Source organism: Xiphophorus hellerii, chromosome 1, assembly GCF_003331165.1.
Source record: "Xiphophorus hellerii strain 12219 chromosome 1, Xiphophorus_hellerii-4.1, whole genome shotgun sequence".
Classification (NCBI taxonomy): Eukaryota; Metazoa; Chordata; class Actinopteri; order Cyprinodontiformes; family Poeciliidae; genus Xiphophorus; species Xiphophorus hellerii.
The window spans coordinates 20,845,709-20,863,609 of record NC_045672.1 but is presented as its reverse complement, the minus strand read 5'-3'; the positions used below and the strand labels follow the sequence as shown (position 1 = coordinate 20,863,609).

At 37.5% G+C, this 17,901-nt stretch overlaps 1 protein-coding gene across 1 annotated transcript; it reads right to left on the bottom strand.

The window, feature by feature from the left end:
• Window positions 1–11,569: 11,569 nt before the first annotated feature.
• ren (renin) lies at window positions 11,570–17,901 on the bottom strand. The gene is made up of 9 exons (XM_032561948.1): window positions 17,720–17,901; window positions 17,146–17,293; window positions 16,603–16,726; window positions 16,198–16,316; window positions 15,889–16,085; window positions 13,300–13,422; window positions 13,058–13,199; window positions 12,863–12,961; window positions 11,570–12,035 (listed from the first exon to the last, which is right to left on the bottom strand). Exons 1-9 carry the CDS (start codon window positions 17,794–17,796, stop codon window positions 11,874–11,876), a joined length of 1,191 nt encoding a protein of 396 aa, XP_032417839.1. The 5' UTR covers window positions 17,797–17,901; the 3' UTR covers window positions 11,570–11,873.

Here is a 17,901-nt window from a genome sequence, read left to right as displayed (position 1 = left end):
TAATTTAAGAAAATATTATTCTGCATAGGAAAGTGTATGTTTGACATTTACATTTGGTGGAAACACCTCGAGTTTATGCTCTAACCCTTACAAATGTTTGTGCTTTAGGTTGGCTTTGAAGAGTTGAAATGTTTTCACATGAGCAGGTCAGCGGTGGTCCATGTTTGAAAAGGGTCCTAAATTCATCCTGAGTAGCTGGAGGATAAATTACATTCCTTCTGTGATTTATCCTCATGTTGTTGTAGTTGTGTCCACACTACAGCATTTCAGTGCTGGCTGTCATACATTTAAAACCAAATATCGACATATAATATGTAAAAAAGAAAAATCACACTTTTGTTCATGCTGGCATTAAATCAGGACAGACGTTTCTTGTTTTAGGCCAATTAGAAATACAGAAATTTGGTCAGTTTGCTAAATGGGGAAGTAATAAGAAAATTATTTTTTAGGGAATATTGTTCTACTTTCTTTAAATTCCAAAAATTGCATACAATTTCTTTATATTTTGTAGCACTGGCTTCACGCTGTACCAGTCTGATCAAAAGCTTTATTCATCCTTCCACACACTGCTTTGATTTGTTTCTTATAACTTTTCCCATTTTAACTGTTGGAGGGCTCCTGGCTGACTCACAAACATTGACTTTATTTCCCTTTAGCCATTATGCTTAAGGTCATTGTGACATGTTGCTGGATAATTTCCTGACCCACATGCATGACTCAGAATCTAATGTGTTTACTAAAATGAATTGGACATATATGATTAAGGAAGTCTTGGTTCAGAAGTTGGTGGCATTTTGATGAATAGAGGGATAGCTAGAAATGGGGAGGGTAATGTGGTGATGAATCCTTAAGGGGGGATTTCAGAGGAATGGGTTCCTGAGGTGGAGAAGAGAGTTATAAAGTGTGCCAAAACGTGGTGGTATATGGCAGGGGTGCCCAAAGTCGGTCCTCGAGGGCCGGCATCCTGCATGTTTAGTTAAGTGTTTCCCGACCCTGGTCCTCAAGGCACACTGTCCTACATGTTTTAGAGGTCTCCCTGCTTTAATGTGCTTGATTCAACTGATTGCAGTTCAACAAACGCCTATTAATCAGTCATCAATTGAAATCAGCTGGACTGAAGCAAGGAAATACCTAAAACATGCAGGGCAGTGTGCCTTGAGGATCAGGGTTGGGAAACATTAAATCTAGTTCTCTCCCAGGTTTAATGCACCTGGATCCGATGATGGCTCTTTAGAAGGCCTAAGACAGGGGTGTCAAACTCCAGTTCTCAAGGGTCTGTCTCCTGCAACATTTAGATGTGCCTCTGCTGCACCACACCTGAATAGAATAATGAGGTCATTAGCAAGGTTCTGGAGACCTTATCTACACAAGGAGGAGGTAATTAAGCCATTTCATTCCAGTGTTTTGTACCTGTGGCACATCTAAAAACTGCAGGACACCTGCCCTTGAGGACCGGAGTTTGACACCTGTGACCTAAGAAGTACACTGACATGCTGAAAAGGTTACTACCACTGGGGAGAGAACTAAAACATGCAGGATGCTGACCCTCGAGGACCGACTTTGGGCACCCCTGGTATATAGGAGTGGGCAAATGTCTGTATTTCAGAGCAGATTTCGCTGGAAGTGAAACAGAGATCTTGATGGTTTTTAACAGAGAGCATTAGAGACTCCATCTTCCTCTATCTATTTGAGGAAGATGGAGCTGTAGTAGATGACAATGTAGTGAGTGAGGAGATCTGACTCAAAGAGATTGGTGAGGGAACCACCTGTCTTATTCAACCTGAGATGTGGAGAAATCACAAGGAGTAAACTGGAGTAGGATAACAGAAAGCATAAACTGACTTTCACAACAAATAACCCCTCAAAGGTAACACTGTGGGTTTAGAAAATAAAGACCAAGAAAGGCAGCTGCCTGACATTTCTTTAACTCTTCTTCTTGATTTTTATTGGCAATTGGCAAGACCAGTTCCTTAACTCAGTAGGTAATGAGGTTATTATAGACAGGTGTGGATTTTGCAGCCCTCTCGGTGTCAGATAATAATAACAGATAATCCTCTGTTCTGGAAAAGAGTCTAACAAGCACAAAACACACACGCACACACACCCCATCCAGGATCCTGCCACGTTTTGGACTGCCCATTTTTTGTCAAAGCTTTAACTTACTGGTTTATGTTTTGGTTTTTTAATCCAAATTCAGTTTTTCCCTTGTGATGTGATCTGTTTTATGATGTGCACCAGTCAACCCTTCAGTAAAACATCACATTATGATGCTGACACAGGTCGACAATTACAAGGTTGACCTTTTATCACCTGAAGATCGTTTCTATGATTAAAGGAGTAATGTCCCTGCAAGATCTGGAAAAATTCATCCATGTGTTTATCTTCAGTCACACTGATTACTGCTACAATGTCTTCACAGATCTATCCATAAAATCAGTGAGAAAGCTGCGGCTGATCCAGAACGCTGCCTCTCGCATTCTCACTAAAACTAGGAAAAGAGAGCACATCACCCCAGTCCTTACAATGACTCCCTGAAGATCCAAGAATATATTTAAAAAGTACTTCAGTTTGTTTATAAATCACTAGATGGCTAAGCATCAAAATACATTAAAGATCTGCTGTTGTATCAACCTTCTAGAACTTTGTGGACTTCTGGTCCTAGTATATGCTACACCCTTAGAATCAGAACACAACATAAAGAAGCAGCATTCAGTTTTTATGTTTCACTAATCCAGAAATGTGAAAAATGCTTAAACTCTGAGCGCCTTAAAGTCACGAACACCCCATTTGTTTTGCATGGCCTTTGCTTTATAACAACTGGAACAACTTAAAGTGTTGTCTTGCTTTTCAACCTATCATCACTTTCCCTTACTTTGCAGCTGCAATGTAAAGTTTTTCTGTTTTTTATGTTCCCATTTTATGTTCCTGTTTTATGTTCCTTTTAATCCTATAATGTAAGGTTTGCCAATGTGGGTCCTCAGGCGCACATGTTTTAAATGTTTTCCTCTCTAGCCCATTCATATGATTACATTGCCTCCTTGGCATTCCTTTATTTCTTCTTCTTCTAATAATAATTTCCGGCAGGCTGTACACCAGCTTAACATAATGCAACATCCCCAGTCTTATTACGTGTTTCAACTTAAATTTTCAAATAGAGGCATGCAACATGGAGGGACTCCAGTGTCGTTAGTAGTGAATTATAACCATCAGAAAAAAAAAGACTTAAAAGAAAAATGGGCCACCCATCAAAACAAATAGTATGCTTTCTGGTTGTTTACACTATGTGTTTCCATTTACCAGAGAATTGCTCATATTGAAATTACAAAGATAAATTTGCTTAATGGAAACATGCCAACTTTGTTAAAAAGTAGTTATGCTAAGACAAGGTGGTTTTTCGGCCATATTGTACTAGAAGTATTTCATAAAACTGCAAAAGAAACACTTTTTTTGCATCACATGAATCACATGATCAACAGCCGGATGCTACTATTGGTGAAAATGACGAAGAAGATGACAAGAGGTTGTAGCAGGATGGTGGTTTGCTTCTGGTTTTTCTGGCTCCACCACAGCTCTTACGGCATTGCACAGTTCATTGATGTTGTGTGTCATTTAAACATGTTTTTTTTTTTTTTAATAGCCAACTATAACTTCTCCAAAACATAGGAGAAAGTATAAGTATAAGGGACTTTCTTATACCCCCTTAGCATAAAGGACTTATATTTAGTATAAATTATACTAGCGATAGGGTTAGGATTATGTGGTAATGTGGCCTTGGTTTTCCTTTTTGGTTTAAATTTATGTTTCTTATATTGCTGTTTTGGACTGCTTGTTATATTTTGAACTTATTTATTTTTCTTAGATTTAGCTGAGTTATATTTTTGGGGTGTTGTGTTGCATGTTTTTGATTGGTTGTTTTGCCATGTACACCGGGAGACGCCCCACTGCAGCGGCACAGGTGTTCTGCATCTAATTAAGCAGCGTGCAGACCAGGAAGGATGATAAGCCATCGACGGTGCGACAGCTAGGAGGAGAAGCAGACGGAGCCGGACTGGTTGTTGGTGTTGGAGGACGGCGCAGGCGGACCGGAGGACTAGAGACGGGCGGACTGGTCACCAAGGAGTACCACCCGTCTGATCGCTGTTGAGGGGAGCGAGTCGCCTGACTGGTCGCAGTCAAGGAGCGGGCGGCCGGGCTGTAGGAGCAGGAGTGGCTGGATCGCTGCCGAGGTTCGCCAGGGACCGGGAGCAGTAGAGGAACGCCCCCCCGGGGCCAGCTAAGAGTCTGTTACGGATTTGTTTATTGACTTGGCCTTCAAAGACTGCCTGTCCCTTCTTTTTAATTATTCACCTTTGAAATAAGTTATTGTAAATTTTATTGGTCTGTTTTGAAACTCTGTTCACAATCCTTGCAGTCATTTATTTGGGACACCACTCGGGTGCCACAATTACCCTAACCCTTTCTAATGATTTTCCATCATGTAGAGATACCATTAACTCCCAGTTATTCATTCAACTGGAGTCCTGTTGCTGCTTTACAATGTTTCAGTCTCCAACTGAGTTGGTGGATAATTGAGACCTAAATATTTTCCCTCACATTTTACCAGGGTGGGATAAAGGCTTTGAACATCAATAAATATTTTGAAAAAATAATGTAACCTAATGTGAGTATGAGTCAGTTTTAATACTGTTCTTTTTAATGTGTAATACCAGCACTGTTATTTTGAACTAAAGCCAGTGAGCAATCTTCTGAGCTTTTAAATCAGTTGGAGGTTGCATAAAGCTGGAGGATCCAACACATGTTTAAAATTCTAACATTTGCTTTTTATATTTTTGTCCTACATAAAATACATCAATACAAAATACATCATTGAACCACATCTGCATTTTTTGAAAATATCCTAATTAATACAGGCCATTTTAATGTTTCTCCTATGTACCTGTGCTTGATTTTATTTATGCTGGAGCTTCTTAAGAATAATTTTAGCTTTAATTCTTGTTCACTTTGACACACAACCTAAATGATCTTCATATTTGTGAAATACCACTGAACCATACTATTTCACTCTAAACACAATGTGAATTGTCAAATCTCCGATTCGCTCCCTCTTGTCTGTAAAAACTTGTGGCAATTATATGCGAGGATTCAAGTCCACTGCATAACATCTTCAACTTGATGCAAAAATTATCACTTGACCACAATAAGTACAACTTTATAGTAATAAACCAATATACACTGCATCATATGCACTTTTATGCAGATGACACCAGAATTTACTGTTGTTCCAATTCTCTTGTCCAAACTTTCAAATCTCTCTAATCTGCTTTTTTTTTTTTTTTTAAAAAAAGGTTTTATTGGCTCTAGTGGCCTTTATTTGATAGTTAATTGACAGGAAAGTGGGTAATGAGAGAAAGGGGAAGACATGCAGCAAAGGTTGCCAGGCCGGGAATCAAACCTGCGACAACCGTGTTGAGGACTAAGTCCTCCTTATGTGGAGGCCTTAGTCCTCCACATAAGGAGGACTTAACCTCCTTATGTGGTGGCTTAACCTCTGCGCCACCACAGCACATCCCATTTCGCTAATCTGCTTTTAATCAGATTCAGTCAAACCTTACTTGGTTTTAACCCTCGGTCCTCGAGGGCCGGTGTCCTGCAACTCTTAGATGTCTCCCTGGTCCAACGCACTTGAATCCAGTAGCTGAATCACCACCTAAGTGCAGTCAAGTTCTCCAGAGTCCTGCTAATGACCTCATTATTTGACTCGGGTGTGTTGAAATAGAGATACATCTAAAAGTTGCAGGAGACCGGCCCTCAAGGCCTGGAGTTACCCACCCCTGTTTTAATCGGTCTTAAATGCAAAAAAAGACAAAAACAAACAATACAAAAAAAACAACAACAATAAAACCAGCTCCTTTTCAGGAGGTAGATTATTACCCAAGTTGATTCCTACTATAACAACTGCTAACACGGCAGAGATTGAGATGGTCAATTGTTACACATACCTGGATGTGATCTAGATGAAAAACTTTCTTTTAAGGACCACAATGAAAATCTTGTATCTAAACTAAAAGGTAAATTGAGTTTCTTTTACAGAAACAAGATCTGTTTTATGCAACATGTCCCAGATTACTTAATCACTGCAAAATCAATTAATTACATTAACATTTTAGTGTATTAAAATCTATGTAATTAATCCAAAGTAATTCATTCAAGTCCCAGCCCCAATTTTAAGGGATTTTATACATATTTACAGAAAGTGCCAATAATTTTGCATACTTCTGTGATTCAATGCCATATGAAAATGATTTTGACATCTCTAATTGCAAATCGGAAATATTTGCAACTGAATTTCCTATTAATGAAATCAAACAGAGGAAAACAATTTTTTTCCTCTGATTTCATTAATCAAAAAGTTTTTCATGCAAAAAAACAAAAACAATTATGAGCTATCAGCTCTCAAAGTGAAAAGGTCAGCAGTGGAAATGATTGATCAAACCCTGAACACAAACACACATGGCTACACTTATTTATAAATACCACAAAAAAATTACTGTTGAATAAAATTATATGATCCACCCGATGCAGTTTGTGAATAAAATTATATGATCCACCCGATGCAGTTTGTAACTCCTAGTCATTTTTAGCAGGTGTTTAAAATGTTACGAAGCAAATTTCCATGTTTTCCTAAGAGATCCACATGGCAATGATAAATGAAGTCACTTTGTGAATATAAAGTGACTTCACTTTAGAAAATGTGGCACATTTTCTGCGACATTTTTATGTGGCTATGAAAGCTATGAATTTTGCAAAACTTTGCTGTAGTTCATCGAGGTTTGTGGGATTTTGTTTATGCACTACTCGTAAGATCCTGTCAAAACATTTTAATCGAGATCAAATCTGTAGAGACCGGGCTACTGCAGCAACAAGACCTTTTTCTTTTTGTAGCATTCTATTGTGGATTTTTCAGTGCTTTGGCTTAGTGTCTTATTGCTCTATCCAGCTTCAGCCAATATTCATGCTTCAGATTAATGGGCTCCCCTTTGACTTGAAATAAATGGGAGAATTGAATAGGTTCTTTATTAATGCCAAGTCCTGTGGTCTAGTAGTCTGATGCAACTTTCAAACTTTTGATGCTCATTTTAAAAAGAGAACCTATGTCAAACAAAATCAACAAAACCAGGACTTACTAAACCAAGAAACAACTAACTTTCTCGACAACCCACTTAAACAAGCCAAGCTTATTCAGTCTCTTTTATGTGTTCTGCTGGTACCAACATTTAAGATGATGTAGTTTATATATTTTTGTAATTTTTCTAACTACTTTACAGCTTGACCTTGCTGAAAACTTATGGAGACTTCTACCCTTGGTAAAATTAGCTAAGCACCCAAAATGCCAAAACCCTAAATATGTGAATGATCTTTCTTGCTGTTGAATGATGGAGTCCAAAGCTTTAGGAAATTACCTTTTAACACTTACCAGATGCACGATCGGCATCACTAATGCTGTTTTCTTTTCTCCTTTTTAGATCTTTTTAAACTACTTGAATCAAATGATCACACTTTAAAAATTTATAATTTTTTCAAAGTGATTTTGTTTTCTAATACTCAGTGGAAGTACATTATAGTATTGGATCCAGATGTTGTGATAAGTTACAATAAAAGCAATGAGAGATGACTTTCTAAAACATTGGCTGTGTTTCAGATAAATATGGTGTGTGCTGAAATATGCTTGTACAGAAGGTTTGTCCCTGATATTAAAATAAATAAAGATTTAGAACTTACACCATATTAGGCTTCATTTATCCGATGGTTGTATGCAAGATTGCACACATGGTATGTGTGGTATACGTGTAAGATTTGTTTATTTTTACTCTTTCTCAGACATGCTCCAGCACTTATTCATCACAACTCTGTGTAGTCACTCAGGTCATCCTGAGTACAGTGTGATGACCACTGCATTAAAATATGTTTGAATTAATGCATGTTTTCACACAGGTAAACAGATGCAGTAATGAAATAAAAGTTTCCCACTCTCCCAGGATCAGTGCTCAGACATGACTAAATTCCATCAGAACTGAGAATGAGGGGGAAATTACATGAATGGACCCTAATCAAGGAAAAAGAGGAGAACACTTTAAATAAGTAAGAATATCTCAAAGTAACCATTTAGTTCCCTCCATGGAGCAGTAAATCTTTTCCAGTGGATGAATTTATTTCTTCCGAAAGCATCGAAGGTCATTAATAACACGAAGAGTCATGCATTGGTGTTTGGAACTGTGGCAAAACATGAGTGACCAAGACTCCCAGAAGCAATGAATCTTCCTGTGACTTTCTTCAAAAAATCACCCTTTAGGAGTCAGCAAGCAAACTATCTAAAATATACTTTGAGATAAGAACTATTGAAGTCAGTGGTGTTCACACAGTAGCCGTTAGCTATTCAGAAATAAACTAAACATGCAGTGTTGTATTTAGGGGAACAAAGTGTTCAAAAATGGATCTGCAAGTTGTTGCAAATCTGTGATAAGTGGGAGAAACCTCAGACCAGGATACAAATAAAAGAACAAACACAGCTTTATTGAAACATAAAACACCTTAGCTGAGGCGGAGAGATTGCATTCAGTTAGGCTGTCAGACAAACTCCGAACTAGACATTGTGATCCCCTATCTTTATACACCCCTTCAGAAATCAAAGGGACATATCAGAGTGCGTTAACACATACCCAAAGAGCCTTCAAGATTAGCACATGTACAAAGATGGAATGGAACAGACTCAGACAGAACCAGCTCACAGGGTGGATCTATAATTAAGAACAGTTACATCCTCTTTTCTGTTTGCCTCACCAAAAACTTCAGCTGGTGGATCTTCGTACAATAAAACAGATCAAACTTTGTAAGATTAATAGTAAATAAACTTCTAATGAAAGTAAACACAGTGTGAATATTTATTTTTCCGTACATCTGTCTCCTTAAAAGAAAGGCAGACATCCATCCATCCACACACAACAAGCGAGCTCCCACTCAGCAATCATATGGTCACACAAAAATCAAACTTGCTTGAAATTCTGATCACTGCTGAGGATTTTAACTGTTGAAGCAGTGCCATGATCCAAACTTACCTGAACTTTTCACACTGTGCATACTTATTCAGCATTTTTTTCTTTTATTTCTTCTTTGCACTTCCTGATTGAAGAGCATACAATGCATACATCTTTACATTGTTGGTTGCACTAACCCTTCTTGGGACTGTTGCAAGTCATGTGCATGGTGCAGTAGGTTTTGTAACTTACTGGATGCTTCAAAGAATTGTGACTCATCCAATGACTTATTTTTTTTATTTATTTATTTTTTTCTCCGAAGAGTTTTTGCGGCTCATATTTTTTTCCACAGTAGGCAGACAGGAAGGAGGGTGAGGAGAGGGGGGAAGACATGCGGCAAAGGTCGTCGGGACCGGGAGTCGAACCCGCGACGTCCGCGTCGAGGACTAAGGCCTCCAAACGTGGGGCGTGCTAACCCCCTGCGCCTCTTTTCCCATAAAAATTACATTTTTATGGGATTTCTAAGATTTCTAAGAAAATCTTAGAAATGTCAATAATCTGTGTGGGTCTAGCACATAAAATCCCATTGCATTAAAATCATGTTTTATTGAAGAAGAACGCATCCTTAATGGGTTCTTGCTTTGAATTTAAAACATTCATACATATCTGGATTTTTTTAATAAATGCTTATTGTTGGTATAGTTCAGCAACAATTATATGTAGCAAACAGTTTGAAAGACCTCAATTACAGGAGTGGATGTTAGTGATGTTAGTGATTGTTTGGACAGTTTTCCACTCAGAGTACTTATTCCAACTCATACTAAGAGAGCTATTTGTGCATTGGCTGGATTTTTGATTAAATGCACCGATTAAGTACACTTAAATGATTAACCGTGAGGTGAGTCCACCCTCACCTCACTGTGCACTTTCAACAGATACACTCCCAGGATGACAATTCAAGGATATGGGAGCAAAGACACATTACTTCTCTACTGTCACTACAGAGTGGACTTCCTGTGGAGTTTGGAGAAAATGGGACAAAAAGATCTGACAAGGGCAACTGATAAATGAAAGTGCTGTTGTAATTTGTATTGTTTTATCATGTCCCCTGTCATCTGGGCTGGAAATTTCTGCCATTGTTCAATTACTGTAATGACGTTCTCAAATAATTTTCCTAAAGATCCATGTTTGCTTGCAAGTTTTTGATTACTCAGCTTGTTTAATGTTGAGCCTCTTTTTTTAAAAGACAAGAGTTTAACAAGAACAGTTTGATTTTCTGATAAAAACTGCACAGACACAGAGAGGTGTCTACAAAAGACATGAAGTGTCTTTTTAAGTTATTTTTAAATCACAAATGGTTTGCAGTAGAGTTTCACCAGTAGGATAATAAAACAACAACAAAAAATTACTTGTCATGTTTGAAAAATGCATCAAAACTAAGAACTTCCAGCATTTTCTATAAACTGACAGCTAAGTACAGGATTTAGAGCAAAGGGACATAAGTTTTTCATTTTTGATAAAGGATGGATATCATGTATTTTCAAGGGATTAACTCTGTTACCTTCAGTTGTTGTAAACAACGATGTATATCAAAACAATTTAAAATGTTTTTGACTGTCAATCATAGCTGTATCTGAAACCTTGAAATTGGCCTCTATCTCTTTAAGAACCTCCTACCCTTTGCAACACTCTGCCTTCATCACAACATTGCTTCTTCAAGCCATCCACTGATGTCATTTACAACCGTTTTTAGGAGAGTTGTTGTTCGCATGACATCTCAGCAGACACTCAGTTCTACCAGGTGTCTGTTAATTGCTATTGCTGAAAGTCTGGTGGTGCTGAACAGAGTAGAGGTGCTCTGTGGGGCGCGAGCTATGCTGGTCACTGCAGCGCCAAGGCTGTGCATTGTATGAGCAAATGTTTAGGCAGCCACGAACGGCTGCATGGGAGATTCAAAGACAAGTCAAAGCAACATGTTTTTGGTGAGGGAATAACGTTATAGCATGATATAATACTAAAATGAGTAAATTTTGCACTTTAAGGAATAATTAAAATAAAATTGGCAAGCTGTATAATTCAGCACTTTTACATCTTTCAAAATATCCACTGCAGATTTTTTCTTTTGCTATACTCCTTAGAAAAAAAAATATCAGCAGGTCAGATCTCAAGGAAAACTGGAAATTGTTGTTGGTAAAGAAAAACTTGAGCAGCGCATCTTCAATTTACACCTCCAACTGGCCAAACAGCAAAACTCCTACATTGTAATATAAATCCTTTGATTTTTTCGCATCTTATAAAATCAAGCTGACAGAAAGAAAGCCTAATTTGTTTTGTATTTTGCTTAAACACACCGACATTTTCACAATAGGTCGTTGTCACCTTCAGGACATTAATGACATTTTATGATGATATTTATGTTGACCCAGCATTGATATTATAGATAAAATATGTTGCAGTGTCTGTTTCCAACTACAGCATGCGCTTGGTCCCAAAATGCATACACTACACTGAGATGGAAACAAATAAGAACAACAATATCTTGCACGGCAATTTTATTCTCATATGAAATATATTTATGTGTTTTAATAACAAGCAGAGTGACAGACAGAAAGCATTAATTTATTGATAAACAAGAGTAAAAATTACTTTTTTATATAATTTATAGTGCAACCTGAGTCAAATAAAAGAGAAAAACATCAGTAAATGCTATTTAAAAAATACTCATCTTGTAAGCAGATGAAAGTCAGTCCCCCACTTAGAGGTGACAAGAAAAAGATGGAAAACAGCAGTAAAAAAATAAAGTGGGGAGAAAGATGAACATAATTGAACTTGATGTTATTGTCAGACTGCAGTAGCAAACCCTATCCGATTATTGCGACGATCAAACTCTGTGTAGTATCGGGCAATGAAGTTGGCTCCCAAGATCCAGATTGGACCTGTAGGCGGTGGCACATCCAAGCCCCTGAAGGAGACGATGCAGACGTCTCCTTCGAACTGTGATTGCTGTAACAATAGGTTTAGACTAATAATAAATATCTTAAACCAGTGCTAAATGTTTAAAAATGTCTAACAAATGTATCCTGGACATCAATGAATCCTTTAGACAGCTTTTTCATACAGAAAATCCTCACAGAGCTATTCCTGTGGCTCTATCTGAATGCTTCAGGTTGTTTCCCCTCCCCCACCTTGACTCACATCTTCTGCAGCCAGCCCAATAAAAGCTGCAAAAAGAACTTCTAACAGGGTTTTTTTTAAAGAATTGTTTTCTTCTTGCCACTCTTATGTAAGATGGCAATCTTGGCAGTCTACAATTTTTCAGGTCTCTTAGCTTCTCCTTTAAATGTTGATTTCCTTGTAAATGCTGTAAATTGAGTCATTTTCAGATCAATCAAATTAATGTCTGAGCTAGGACATTCAACTTGAGATGTTAACTTCATCCCTGACTTGTCTGCTGTGCTCCTTGGTCTTAATGTTACTGTTTTCCATTAATGTTTTCTAACAAACATCTGAGGCCTTAACAGAACAACTACATTTATAATGATTTTAAATTATACTCAGATGAACTTTATTATTTATTTATTAGATGACATTTGACTACACAATTATTTTGCTATAAAATCACAGTAAAAAACATTGGGGTTCATAATTTTAACAAGACCAACTTGAAGAACTGGTATTGTCATACATTGCATTCTTATTTGCAATGCATGATAAGAATGAATATTTCCATTTTCAAAAAATATATTTTTTGTTTGTTTTATTTCAGACATTTTTTGTGCTCTACTTTGAAGCATTTTGCACAATACAATAGCAATCATTTGTCATCTTACCCAGATTATATAATCTTCATGCGTCAGAGAGTAGTCCTGGCCTCCCAGGTGAAACGTGACACTAGGCAACATCTTCACAGTGTCGCAGTTGACTTTATACTGTATTTGAAGAATAATGGCAGGTAAAGTTTTTTTTTTTTTTTGCAGCCTATTATTTTTCGTGGGAAACTTTGTTGCCATGAGTTTGAGACTTACTCCAGTTTCATCCAGCTGAGCTCCAATGGTTTTCATCAGCATTGAGATGGAGGAGGCCGGACCTGTGATGTATGAGGAGCCTGTGTCGATCACAGCTGTGCAGCCCTCTGCACAGAACATCATCTCCGCCCCCACAGCAACCCTACACAAACAAGACACAAAAAGTATCATTTCTGAATGGTTGCATGCAAAAAAATATACTAACACATCCATATTGCATGTATGTTCAGCAAATATCTCACCCTTTCATGGTGACCTCCCATTTTCCCATCTCTCTTGTTTCCAGATAATTAAAATTTCCAGTGTAGTAGTTTGGGTCAGTTCCCCCGAGAAGCAGTTCTCCGCCAGGGGAGTGTTTTGGGTCCCTGAAAAACATGTACAAATATAAAAAGATTTACAAATGGGCCTGTTGGGCACAGGCCACAGGGTTCAAATGTTCATAGGCCCCTTGGCCTTCATTTCAAAATAATGTTGACATTAAACTATCATAAAAAGATGCAAGATGTCACAAGACTGGCAGAAAAAATATAAACTGACACCTAACAAACAAATGATCAGAAACAGTGACAATATCACTACAAAGTTCGACCATTGTTATTACAAGATATAAAATTACCACAAATAGACATTTTGTAACTACAAAGGGAAGGCAAATGAGCACAAAGAAACCCAGATAAACAACCAAGACTTAAAACTCTGAACACAGATGTAGGGTCTGCTGTTAGTTTGATAATTGGGCTTTGACTCCTCCAAGCCTCAGGGGTCCATGCCTTGTGATGTGTCAGTGTTTTAAATTCACAGTCTGAAGGCTTCATGGTTTGCTATTCATTTTCTCCTTGTCACCTCTAAAAATGTGGGTTTGATGATTTATGATTAATGGAAAGTAAAAAGGTTTCTGAGTAGAAGGTTAAATTTATGGCCTATTTATCCAGTATGATAATAAGCCAACAGCAACAACAATACTGCAGAAACTTACCAAAAATATTTTTAGTTGCAAAATGTCAGAATGAAAAATAATTGCTTTTTTCTGCTTTTTAAAATTATTATTATTATTATTATTATTATTATTATTATTATTATTATTGTTGTTGTTGTTGTATGTCAGACAGTGTCATAAGGGTTATGTGACTTTTTATGTCATGCCTTTTGCATACAGGACATTAAAAAGCAAAAGACTGCGATCTAAGTTGATATGTTTGTTTTTTATGAGATTTTATAAGTAAAATGATAAAGGGTTCAAAGTTGTGTTTTAAATTCAGTTTCTTTTTGTTTCTTTTGGAATTGCATTCTGTTGCTCTGATGCAACAAGCAGTAAAGTCATAAATTTCCCATTTATCTTTTTCCTATTTTGGACAGCAGTGAGCCAGATGTTGAAGAAGCCTGAGAATCTTTTTATTAACGGGGTGTAAAACTTTACGCTAAATTAACACCATTTATTCAACACAAGTAAATTATTGGCATCTTTGAAGCATTGTCTAGTAATCATTATGATAAATGAATCTTATTTAGAAGAATGAGGCAGGCAAAAAATTATTGAATATTTGGAAATCAGTTGTTTTTTTTAAACCCACAAGTCCCACTGTCATTATTTAATTTATTATGACATAAAGTAAATGTAATAGAGTCCAAAGAACGTCCTAAAATTCACCTTAAACCAACATGAACTCCCTTCTTCCAAGTCAGGCTTTAACATGTCATGGTAGGGCTTTTAAATCCAGTAACAACAGCAGATTATTTAATTAATTTCTGAATCTAAAGTGGCAAACCTCCGAGCACGAAAAGCCAGAAATTACTCTTAGTGATACAGGGTAGACAGAACAGCTGACAGAACCGGCTGAGAGAGGTAAAAGTGACGGGACCGTGGAACAAAAACACAAACTGGTTCTAATAAAGTAAATAGTCCTGTTCAGCCCAGTAAGTCACTCTTTGTAGTTCTATCCCTGGCAGAGCTGACAGATCAAAAGGGATTTCCATTCCTGGATTCCTGCATAGCAATGGTATCAGAACTAAGAACTATTCCATGACTCCCTGCCTTCCTGGGGTACAAATAAAACCCAACTCTCAAAAGAACATCCATTATGAGAAAGTCTGTTGATCCTCATAAATCAGGCTAGAAAAAACTGTTACTTTCCTAAAAATTGTTTGTATCTATGGTCAGGGCTATTATTAAATTGACCCCTATTTGCCTTACCATGAAAAACGGTTTGAAGGATGGCATGGAAGATAAAAACATCCCCAAAAATCCCTGTGACAGAATAGCAGCATTTGTTTCGTAAGAAATTACTTGGCAGCTCAAAGCTTATTTTTAGGCTTTTGGAGCATCCTTACCAGGGATGGCAATAAATAATGCAATGCTAATGAAATTTACTTATTATTGGTGATTTCATATTAACAATTAATAAAATGAGGTAATTTTCTTTCATTTTGCTCAGATCACCTCCCAAGGGTGGAGGGTGGAAGATCAGATTTAGCAGGAAGTGTCAACCTGGTTTTGAGTCACTTTTATTGCTCTACACATTCAAGTTTATTTCACACATACAAATAGATTGAGCATTAGGTACCAACCATGTCTGATTTTTTTGTTATATCAGACATGGTTGAGGTCAGGATTTTAATCGGAGATGGGGTTATGACATCATAATTTTTAGCTGCATGTTGATTATAATTTTTTCGTAAACTCATAACATATCAAGTTTGTGAAATGTCAATTTATTTAAAAAACTGCCCTGGTAAGCGCTTTGAACAGTTTTGTCCATCTTGGGAATCATGTTTCCCCTGTCATAAGGATTTTACTTTGTCTGATAAAGTGCAGAGGAAATCTGTGAACACACCTGCTGTAGTAGATTGAAAAAACTTCTTCTTTGAGGATGTGCTGAGACATAATTTGATCAAACACTGGAGTAATGCCATCAATGGCCACGTTAGGATAGCCCATCCCCAGAACTCCATCAAACTTGGCAAATATAAATGGCATGGCAGACAGAGAGGTGGCTTCAGCAAATACTTGAACAACAGGGAGGCCGCCGACCTGCAGGGATCAAATACACAGAAGACAGAAAGGTGTAACATGGCATACAAAGGGCATGTCTTTCATTTAAATTGGTGCAACTCTGATTTATTGGTGCCAGACTCTGACTCACCACAACAACATCCTCGCTCAGAAATCCCCTGATAGTTCCAGAGGCGTAGTTGATTGAAAATCCGGTCCCATTCTCAACATGAGTGTGGGATTGGGAAGAATCATACCTGTTGTGAGTGACTAAACATCCAAAATGTATTTATGTCAGAGACATAAAGCTTAAACCTAAATACATTACTTTAATCCATTACAACCAGTTAAACATAGTTTAAAAACCAGTCAACCAGTGTAGTATATTTGTGTTCTGATGGCTACTTTCAGGATAACATTACAAATTTCAAATCATCTCAAACTGGATTCTTGTACGTAAGAGTATACTGCACCACAATGGTCCACACTTTACCAGATTTCAACCCAATACATGAAATTTATTTTTCCAGTTATAGTTTAACACACTGATACTTACAGCAAGCTGTTGAAAAAGGTGAGCAGCTCTGCGAGGGCACCCACAGGTTGGCTGAACCTGTATCAAACACCACATTGAACATCTGGGCTGGGGAGCCAATACTAATTTCTCCAAAGTACTGAGTCTGTTTAAAGACAAACAGGACAGTGTTTCTGAGGCTTTCTACGAGTTCTTTTAAAATATATTTTCCACATGTATTTTCTTCCATAAGCAAGGTTTGGGGGGAATAAAAGATTACGCAATAACTCTTAAATGAACCTCCAATTCAAAGGTAATTTAATCGACAGTTTTACTTAAGAAGACAATTTTAGCATTGGTCCAAAGACCAGTGAGGAAAGTGCTTGCATTTGAGGGCCTCTTAAACCCTGAAGCCGTGGGTCTGTTTTTGTCAAAGGGCAAACCCATATGTTTTCAATTTAACACGTCTTTATTTCCTGTCACCTGCAGAATCATTTACACAAAAATATATACATTATATGTTTCAGATTTCTTTGATGACTATGCACACAAAAAGACATGGAAATGGATGTTAAAATGTCTTACATCCAAGTAGTTTGTTAAAGGTGTGGGAATTGTCCCATTGTTGGGGTCGGCTGCATTCATCTGGGCCAGTTCAGTCAACACCTGCTCTGCAGAAACTCCCATCTCCTGTAGCGTCTCTCTGATGGTTGGCATCTTCTTGAGAGCAATTCTAGAGACAGAAAAGCAAGAGGAAAATTTGAGAGAGAAAAACTGAACCAAATTTAATGCAAATAGAGCTAATGAAGGTGGTTCTGAGTTCTGTGAGAAATATTTCTTCAATTTCTGACACATGTGTCTGGTCAGGGTCTCAGTATGACAGCCATAGTGTAATAAAGCCCAGACATATTTTCCTCTAAATGCCAAGACAGAAAAAATGAATAAAAAACACATGTCAACCCATCTCAGAGCATAAGTTTTAGCAACAAAACACTAAAACCTATTTGTTGTCCTGTCTTCATTTGCTTAGCTGTCATTCTTTTTTTTGTTGCTGCGGCATGTTTTCCTTCTCAAATATATTTTGCAGCTGGTATACCTGTACAGCTGGTACTACTACTGCAAGCAGAGCAAGAGACTTGTAAAAAAGCAAGATGTCTACCTTCTTACGCCATGACTGGAGTTCACTGCCAGAGATAGGGCAACTAAATACATCCAGCAATTTAGCAGTGGAGTCATGGTGACTTCTCTGACAGCAGGCAGACAAAAACAGACTAATTATGTAGGCGTTATATGTTAGCTTTTTCTGACTCTGAAGTTCCTGGTTTGTGTAATCCGAAGTTG

Coding starts and splice junctions, on each gene's coding strand:
- ren (XM_032561948.1), bottom strand. CDS start 17,796: ATGACTCCACTGCTAAATTGCTGGATGTATTTAGTTGCCCTATCTCTG. Junction 17,294..17,719: donor TCCAGTCATGGCGTAAGAAG/GTAGACATCTTG, acceptor TTCTGTCTCTAG/AATTGCTCTCAAGAAGATGC. Junction 13,423..15,888: donor TTTTCAATCTACTACAGCAG/GTGTGTTCACAG, acceptor CATGTTTTTCAG/GGACCCAAAACACTCCCCTG.